Below are 10,000 nucleotides of genomic sequence, written 5' to 3'. Positions count from 1 at the left end.
GAGTATTGGCCCAGGAGGGAGTATTGGGCCCAGGAGGGTGTATTTGGGCCAAGGAGGGAGTATTGGCGCAAGGAGAGGGAGTATTGGGCCAAGGAGGGAGTATTGGGCCAAGGAGGGAGTATTGGGCCCAGGAGGGAGTATTGGGCCCAGGGGTTGGTGGGGCCAAGAGATATAAAATAAAACGAAAGGGTTCTGGGGGTCACCGATCGGAAACTAAGTTTAATAAATCACGTGTTTTTGTACATTAATAACAATAATATTATTATTAATAATAATAATAATAACAACAACAACAATCCTCACGACAACAACAACTCGCAGACACAGAGGGCCTTCCAGGCGGAGTAGGGAGCGGTCTTCAAGCTCCGAACACGTCACCCTGCGACTGAAAACACAGGGGTGGGGGTGGGGGGGTGGGGTGTTGGGGTGGGGGGTGGGGTGGGGTGGGGGGGGGTGGGGTGGGGTCGGTGGGGGAGATCAGGTCAGGGCAAAACTCTGGGCAAGTTTCCTTCCTCCCACACCACCCACCCATCCTCACACCCACTCTCCCTCACACACACCCTCACACACACACACCCACTCTCCCTCACACACACTCACCCACTCTCACACCCTCACACACACCCACCCACTCTCACACCCACCCACCCACTCTCACACCCTCACACACACCCACCCTCACACACACCACTCGCACCCACCACCTACTCTCACACCCACCCACCCACTCTCCCTCACACACACCCTCGAACAAGCCCACCCACTCTCAGACACCCACCCACACCTCCCTCACACACACCCTCACACACACCACCCACCCTCACACACACCCACCCACCCTCCCTCACACACATCCCCTCACACCCACCCACCCACCCACCCTCACACACACCCTCACACACCCACCCACCCTCCCTCACACACACCCACCCTCACACACACCCTCACACACACCCTCACACACACCCTCACACTCTCACACCCTCACACACACCCACCCACCCTCCCTCACACACACCCTCACCACCCACCCACCCACCCTCACACACACCTCACACACCACCCACCCACCCTCCCCACACACACCCTCACACCCACCCACCCACCCCACCCTCACACACACCCTCACACACCCACCCACCCACCCTCCCTCACACACACACCCACCCTCACACACACCCACCCCACACCCACCCACCCTCACCCTCCCTCACACACACCACCCACCCACCCTCCCTAACACACACACCCTCACCCTCACCCACCCCCACACGCCTGCGTTTACCAAGTCGGCCGTTAGTCGATCGGGCGATCGCTTTTCGGGGGTAATAATGGCTTAAAAAATAATAATATTGTGGTAATAACCGGATTACTGTGTGTGTACCTGAGCCGCACGGATGGTTATACTCAGCCATCGCCGCGTTACCTGCGGACAACCCAGACATCAGTGTCGCACACACGCACACACACACGCACACACACACGCACACACTACGCACACACTACGCACACACACACCCACACGCACGCACACATCACGCACACACCACGCGCACACACATCACGCGCACACCACCCACGTACACCAGTCATACACATCACCCACACACACCACTCACACTAACCACACACACCACTCACACACACACATTCACACTCACAACACACACATACACATACACACATCCACAGGGCAGTGTCACACACACTCACACACACACACTCACACACACCACCCACACACACTCACACTCACACCCACCCCCACAGGTCAGTATCACACACACCCACACACACACACACACATCCACAGGTCAGTGTCACACACACACTCACACACACTCACTCACACACACCACCCACACACACTCACACACACTCACCCCTACAGGTCAGTGTCTCACACACACACCCCACACCCCCACCACACCCCACAGGTCAGTCTGTGGTGCCTGTAGCCCGGTGGCCGGTGGGCCGGTGGCCGGTGGGCCGGCGGCCGGTGGGCCGGCGGCCGGTGGGCCGGCGGCCGGTGGCCGGTGGCCGGTGCCCGGTGGGCCGGTGGGCCGGTGGCCGTTGGCTGGTGGGCCGGTAGCCGGTGGGCCGGTGGCCGGTGGGCCGGTGGGCCGGTGGCCGAGGCTGTCGGTGCCACCTTGTGGGCGCGGTGTACCCGGGTACCTGTCTCGTAGTAATCGTACACCCTGATCACCGCGGGTTTCAAGTTGCCGACGGGAACCTCCTGTGCCAATGTGACTCTGTACGTCTCGGGATCGTTGGTGACCTGCGGACAGGAGCGGCCATTAACAGCCACAATAACCCCGGCAGCGCACACGGGCGGCTCAAAGCGCTTCACCGGACACGCCGTGGCGTGTAGTGACTGTGCGTTCCGTGGCCGAAACGCGACGGCCAAATGCGCACATGTCGAGTGTGAGGATTATTATTATTGTTATTATTATTATATTATTATTTTATTGTATTACTAAACTATCATTTTATTATATCACTATGTTATTATTTATTGCACTCTATTACTATACTATTATTGCGATATTATATTATTTTATTATGATATTACTATTTTATATTACTTTATTATGATATTACTATGTTATATTACTATGTTTTTATATTACTTTATTATATCACTATGTTATTATTTATTATACTCTATTACTATATTGTATTACTTTATTATGATATTACTATGTTATATTACTGTGTTATTATATTACTTTATTATATCACTATGTTATTATTTATTATACTCTATTACTATACTATTATTACTATATTATATTACTTTATTATATTACTTTATTATATTACTATGTTATATTACTATGTTATTATATTACTTTATTATAACACTATGTTATTATTTATTATACTCTTTTACTTTACTATTATTACTATGTTATATTACTTTATTATGATATTACTATGTTATATTACTATGTTATTATATTACTTTATTATATTACTATGTAATTATATTACTTTATTATATCACTATGTTATTATTTATTATACTCTATTACTATACTATTATTACTATATTATATTACTTTATTATGATATTACTATGTTATATTACTATGTTATTATATTACTTTATTATATTACTATGTTATATTATTATGTTATTATATTACTTTATTATATTACTATGTTATTATTTATTATCCTCTATTACTATACTATTATTACTATATTATATTACTTTATTATATTACTTTATTATATTACTTTATTATATTACTATGTTATATTACGATGTTATTATATTACTATGTTATATTACTATGTTATTATATCACTTTATTATATTATGTTATTATATTACTTCATTATTATATTATTATGTTATATTACTATGTTATTATATTACTTTATTATATTATTTTATTATATTACTTCATTATTATATTATTATGTTATATTACTATGTGATTATATTACTTTATTATATTATTTTATTATATTACTTTAGTATTATATTATTCTGTTATATCACTATGTGATTATATTACTGTGGTATATTATTATATCCCTATGTTTTATTATTATTATCAGCGATGGCCACGGTGTGCGCCGACACTCACAGAATCCAGATACAGGTGCAGTTGATTCTCCTCCACTTCGTATTTCCTCACAAGTCCCAGAGAGTGAAGCTGAGAGCGAGAGAGAGAGCGACAGAGGAGAAGGTGTGAGCGCAACACCTGGACAAGGGGTTGGGGGTTGGGGGTTGGGGCTGGGGTTGGGGGCTGGGGGTTGAGGGACTGGGCTGGGGTTTGGGGGTTTGAGGGCTGGGCTGGGAGTTGGAGGGGGCTGGGCTGGGGGTTGGGGGCCGGGTTGGGGGGGGGGATTGGGGGTCTGAGCTGGGGATTGGGGGCTGGGGGTTGGGGACGGGGTTGGGTGCTGGGCTGGGGTTTGGGGGTTTGAGGGTTGGTCTGGGGGTTGGGGGCGGGTTGGGTGCTGGGCTGGGGTTGGGGCCGGGGTTGGGTGCTGGGCTGGGGGTTGGGGGCCGGGGTTGGGTGCTGGGCTGGGGGTTGGGGGCCGGGGTTGGGTGCTGGGCTGGGGGTTGGGGGCCGGGGTTGGTGGGGGTCTGGGATGGGCTGGTATGGGGGGGGGTTGGGACCTGGGGCCAGTGGAGGGGGTGAAGCCATGTTGGTTCCTCACCAGAAACAAGGAGGGCTCCGCGATGGTGTAGCCGGACAGCAGCTCAATGCTGATGATGACCATAGTGGAGACATGAGCCGCGGCTTTAGTGTAACTGTCCAGAGAGAGAGAGAGAGAGAGAGAGAGACTGTTCGCCTGTACCGCACAGCGTCAGTTCGCCTGTACCGCGCGGCGAGAATCGCGGAGCATTACAAGCGCGGAAGGAGGCCATTCGGCCCATCTGGCCCGCGCCGGCCCCTTCGGCGGAGCCGCACGATTCCCGGTCCCAAGTCCCCCCCTTGGAATCAATCGCCGGTCGCGACAACCGGAGTAACGACCGGTCATGATGACCGACGCCGCCTGCGTCGGAGAGGCCCCACCCCACCCCCCCCCGCGGGGGGTCTGCGTCGGCCCCCGAGACTCGCTCGGTTCTCTCACCTGAGGGTGATGTCGATGTCCAGCCTTCTCTTCTCAGCCGCCCCCGGGCAGTGTGCGGGGCTCGTGACCACGGTCAGGGCGAAGGCGGGGTCCCAGTGACCGGGCCACACATTGTAGGTCAGAACCGTCTGGAGAGAGAAGACCATGTGGGTTCAGGTGCCCCCTCCAGTGTTGGACACCGTCTCCAGTAGTTAGACCCCTCCCCTCGCCCCCCACCCCACAGCCCCTGTAGCTCAGGGGTTAGACCCCTCGCCCGCACCCCACAGCCCCTGTAGCTCAGGGGTTAGACCCCCCCACCCCACAGCCCCTGTAGCTCAGGGGTTAGACCCCTTGCCTCGCAAGCCAGAGGATCTGGGTTCGATTCCCGGGTGGGTCAGGTCAGGGCGAAACATTGGGCAAGTTTCCTTACTCCCCCGCGCCCCCACCACCCCACCCCCCAACCCCACCACACACACACACACCTCTATTTGCAGTAGGAACCCACTTGTTAGTCGATTGGCGGATCGAGAGAGAGAGAGAGACGGAGTTGACGAGAGCGCGAGATATTGGAAGAGGGGAGTGAGAGGGGAGGAAGAGAGAGGGAAGTGAGTGGTGAAGGCGTGAAGGAGGACACCATTACTAACCTGGATGTGGACACACCCATGACCCTGGAGCCTGGCGCGATACTGTGCAGGAACGACCGGCAACACCACGGCCTGAAGCTTGAAACGATTGGTCTCGTTGACTTGAAATGTTTGCGAGAAGGAATCCTTGTCGGTGATCTCCACGGTGGCTCTGGTGGGACCTCGGTAGCTTTTGCTGGAGAACATGGCCAGAGCGTGAAGGGCAACAACCGTGTCCTGTCGGAGCAGAGAGAGAGAGAGAGAGAGAGAGAGAGAGATGTTAGACCAGGTCTCTCCTCCATCAGTTCATCATCGCTCTTCAAGTTCCCAATGGATCCCAACACTGTCCGTCCCCACTCCCCAGGTCAGGGTGAGAGACACAGTAAAGCTCCCTGTTCCTCTGTGTCTTGGGGGGGTGGGGACTGTGAGCCCAGGTACAGATGTTCCCCCCACCCACCTCCCCCCCAACGACCCCATGTTCATCTCGGAGTCTATGGCCAGGACCTGAGATGATGAGAAGCCCCCATTTGGGTTCTGTTGGCCTATTAGCCACTTGGCAATGTTGGAAGCAGTCAGGATCTCTCTGGTTGACATCTTTGGTGTGGACACAAGTGCCAATAGGACGTAAGAGGTCATCTCCACTTCGGTCGCTGATGAGTCCAGACGATCGCTCCCCTGGGCATTGGCTCCCGGGCTTCTCTCCCAGTGCATTGAGTCGCCTGTCAACACCAACAGGGGAGAGGGTGTGAGACTACTGACCTCTGTGTGAGGCCATTAATAATAATAAGATTAATAATCATTGCATTTGATGAAGCATTTTCCTACTTACTGCTGGTCCACAGAGGCTGTGGGTGTGGGGGGGTGTGGGGTTGGGGGGGGAGAGGGAGAGAGGGGGTTGGGCGGGTATAGGGGGGATAAGGGAACTTGCCCAACGTTTCGCACCTGACCTGCCCCCGGCCCGGGAATCGAACCCACGGCCCTCTCGCTTGCGAGGCGTCCGCCCGCAATCGTCTGCCGCCTTCCGCCCGCCAAACGCGCAGTCACTACGCTCGACGGCGTGTCCCGGGAAGCGCTTCGAGACGCCTCAAAGGCGTGACCAGGCGATGGATCGACCGCGAGGATCGTCATCAGTGTCATCATCGGTAGTATCATTGCGGTTATTATTACTGCACTCCCCCGCGGTGTCCAGCGGTGGGTGGGGGGTGGGGGGGACACAGGGTTGACTGAGCGCCATCTTCTGGCCGTGGAGGTGTGAGTTGTTGTCGTTGGGTGGGGAGGGGGGGGGAGAGGGGGGAGAGTTACCTTCCCTTACGGCACGTTTTCTCAGCTCCGCCAGCAGGTTGTCCCTCAGCGCCGTCTCCCCGGCCAGCGTGAGCGTGTAGGCCAACAGCGCCACCGTGTAGGTGTCGGTCACTCCGTCCATGTGGGCCTTCACGCAGTCCAGAGCCTTCTGGACCGTCTGCGCCTGCGGGAGAGACACGGCCCGCGGTCAGTTGACATCGCGGCTCAGAAGGAGGCCATTCGGCCCATCGCGTCTTCCGAAACAACCCCACTCCCCACCCCGCGCGCGCTCTCTCTCTCTCTCTCTCTCTCTCTCTCTCTCTCTCCCAGAGCCCTGATCAACCCCAATCCCCCGCTCTCTCCCCATAGCCCCGATCAACCCCACTCCCCCCCACTCTCTCCCCTTCGCACCCTCTCCAACGCCCTGACATCCTTCCTGAGGTTTGGGGCCCGGAACTGAGCCCAGTCTCTCGCTGAGGCCTCACCAGTGCTTTTTTCCTCCTCTGAACCTTCTCCGCTCCTCAACTCCGACCAAACAGATTCTGTTTCTTTGGACCTTCTCGGACATCGTCCCTTTCCAGGGCCGCAACCGTGACTTTAATCAATATGGCCACCCACTCCTCCTTTTTTTCCTTCCCTATTGCCTTCCCCGTGTGGCAACCTTGAACCTGCAGCTCATGAGTCCTCAATTTGGTCAGCAAATTTATTGCCCCCCCCCCCCCACCCACCCACCGCCAATTAACTGTTAATTGACTCGGTTGCCCTGCTTAACTATCAGGTTGCCTCTACCTCAAGACGGATGTCCCCCTCGTTCCGCTGAACGAAAGAGTTCGTGCTTGGCTCTCAGTGACTTCTTTGGCTGAAGAATTCCCACTCTCACCAAATTCCTCGACAGAACTCGTGGATCGGGCGACCATATTTTTTTTGAAGGCGCAATTACCCCCGGGGGGGGGGTGGGGGGGGAAGCAATCCTAATTGACTAACGACCGGTTTTCCTACTGACTGCTGGCGAACCGAGGCACGTGCGCGGGAGTAAGGAAACTTGCCCAACGTTTCGCCCGGGAATCGACAGGACTACGCCATCGCTAGCGCCTTATCACTTGTCGAGACGTCTCGGAGTATACTGTAGTGACTGCGCATTTTCCTGGCTTTGGGGGGGCAGGGGAGGGGGGCGGGTTTGGCGGTGTGAATGCAAGTTGTTGTTGTTGTTGTCGTCGTGTCACACTCACCGTGTTTCCGTGCCGCGTTTCCAAGAGCGCCAGCAAGACGTACGCGTTCAGTGTGAGCGCGTCTCTCACCCCTCCCTGGGAACCGAGGAATAAATGGCATTCATGTCGCGCTTTTCGTGTGGTAGTAATATAATAATAGTAATAATAGTAATAATAATAATAATAATAAAACAATAATAATAATCCTCCCGTTTGACCCGGCGCCCGACCGCGTCTTCGAGACGTCTCAAAGCGCCTCACGAATTATTGTTGTGTCGAAGGGATTATTACCCCCGGAAAGTGATCCCCAATCGCCTGACAAGCGACTGACCGCCGGGGACACAGGCGCGTGCGCGCGTGTGTGTGTCTGGGTGCGTGCGTGTGCGTGTGTGTCCCTGTGCGTGCGTGCGCGTTGGGGGTAATGGGGAGCAAGGAAACCTGCCCAAGGCTTCGCCCCGACCCGACCCGACCCTCCCGGGAATCGAACCCGGGTCCTCTCGCTCGCTCGCGGGGGCCCTGTGGTGGGAGTCTTAACCGGGAGATGAGGGTCCCGGTTGCCATCACCGAGGGACGAGAACGGACGTGGGACCTGCAAGCTCTTGGAGAAGACTTGGCCCAGGTGGCGGAAGCAGCCCGAGGGCAGCTGGTTGCTTTGGAGCCAACGCAGGGGGGCACCGAGCTCGTTGACCCCGATATCGATGTACCTCTTCGCGTGGGAAAAAGACTTCAGGACGAAGGCGGTGAGCCTGGGAAGGAGACATGGGCGTCAGAGCTCCGAGGGCTTCCCAGGCCATGGACCACACGGCAACGTCATCATCAACAACAACTTGCATTTACACAGCGCCCTTCAAGGTCCTTCTTCCTTCCCCCCACCACCACCTACAGCTCTCCGACCTCCTCTCGTGTCGGGCTGTCCGCTAACCTCCTCTCAGCGGACGCCGGGAGTTGGGGGTCAGGAGGGGTGGAGGGCAGGGTTAGGGGTTGGGGGTGGGAGGGTGCCCGAAGGCGCAGTCGAAGGGGGGAGGTCTTTAGACGGGACTAAAGAGGGTGTGGGAGGGGGCGAGGGGGAGGGACGGGGGGATGGAGTTCCAGAGGATGGGGACAGAGTGGCTGAAGGTCCGACCGCCAATGGTGGTGGTGGGGGGGGGGTGCGAGGCGGGGGACGTGAAGCAGGCCGGAGCCCTCTGGGCGGAGGGAGCGGACAGGTTGGTTGGGTGTGGGGGGGTGGGCGGGGCGGGGGGGTGAGGGTGGGGGGTGGCGGGGGTCCCGGAGCCCGGTGTTGAGACCTACCAGGTGTTGCCCCCATGATCCTCATCGCCAAACACACTGTACGATCCGTCCGGGTGTTTGAACGAAGTTGCCGCTGATACCCTGAGTAACAACAGGAGGTTAGACTCCACACACAGTAATAGCAATAATAATAATAGTAATAATAATAGTAACAATAATAGTAATAATATAAGTAATAATAATAGGAATAGTAGTAGTAGTGATAATAGTAATAATGACAGTAATAATAATGGTAGTAATAATAATAATCGCTGCGTCTGATACGGCAGCTCATCACGTCTCAAAGCGCTTCACAGAACACACTGTAAAGTGTAGTGACTGTGTGTTTTGTGGGCGAAACGCGGCAGCCGATCGCGCTCAGCGTCGTCCCCAACACAGCTGTGGATTGAGCGACCGCATTTTTTCGTTGCCGCTGCGGGCGGTGGGGGTGGGGGGGGGGGGGGGCGGGGAGGGGGGGGGTTTGGGGTGGGGTTGGGTGTGGGGGGGAGAATGGGGGTTGAGGGGTAAGGAAGCTTTCCCGAGGCCCCAGCGCGGGTCCAAACCCCGACTGCCCGGCCCAGCGCCTTGGGCCGTCCTCCTGACATGAGGGGCGGGCGCTGTGCGAACGTCCTGTGACGTTGTCGTCGCCGTCGCCGTCGTCGTTGTCGTTGTTGTCCTCGTCACTGTGAGGGCTGAGGAGGCGCGCGCTGTACCTTTCTTCAGGAACTCGATGGACCGGACCCTGACGTCCTCCGGCAGTTGCCGTGTGTTCCTCAGGTAATCGAGGACGTAGACGTTGGGGATGAACCTCACCAGGTTCTGCCCCCACACCCGGTCGGCAGCGTCAGCAGCTTATCCATGTGATGGAAGGCTACGCCCATCAGGTCACCTGTGGACGTCAACCAGCCGTAGTAATAATAGTAACAATAGTAATAATAATAGTAGTAATAATAGCAGTAATAATAATAATAGTGGTAATAGTACTAATCATAGTAACAAGGGTAAGGCTGGTGGAGACACTTGTGGGATGGATGGAGGTCCAGAGGG

The 10,000-nt window shown here is 54.5% G+C and overlaps 1 protein-coding gene across 1 annotated transcript in view; it reads right to left on the bottom strand.

The window, feature by feature from the left end:
* LOC103173656 (murinoglobulin-2-like) overlaps positions 1-9,772 on the bottom strand; it is a gene marked incomplete at its 5' end in the record, with an annotated part of 11,427 nt that extends 1,655 nt beyond the window's left edge. Inside the window, 12 exon segments of the mRNA XM_042346593.1 lie at positions 1,931-2,278; positions 3,600-3,716; positions 4,177-4,270; positions 4,594-4,721; positions 5,217-5,432; positions 5,700-5,914; positions 6,498-6,660; positions 7,706-7,780; positions 8,172-8,430; positions 8,975-9,038; positions 9,041-9,055; positions 9,667-9,772. Coding sequence (XP_042202527.1) covers positions 1,931-2,278; positions 3,600-3,716; positions 4,177-4,270; positions 4,594-4,721; positions 5,217-5,432; positions 5,700-5,914; positions 6,498-6,660; positions 7,706-7,780; positions 8,172-8,430; positions 8,975-9,038; positions 9,041-9,055; positions 9,667-9,772 — 1,800 coding nt within the window.
* Positions 9,773-10,000: the final 228 nt, after the last annotated feature.

The sequence above is a fragment of the Callorhinchus milii genome, unplaced genomic scaffold (assembly GCF_018977255.1).
Source record: "Callorhinchus milii isolate IMCB2004 unplaced genomic scaffold, IMCB_Cmil_1.0 Scaffold1070, whole genome shotgun sequence".
NCBI lineage: Eukaryota > Metazoa > Chordata > Chondrichthyes > Chimaeriformes > Callorhinchidae > Callorhinchus > Callorhinchus milii.
Note: the sequence above shows the minus strand (reverse complement) of the source record. Positions and strands in the feature narration are given on the sequence as shown.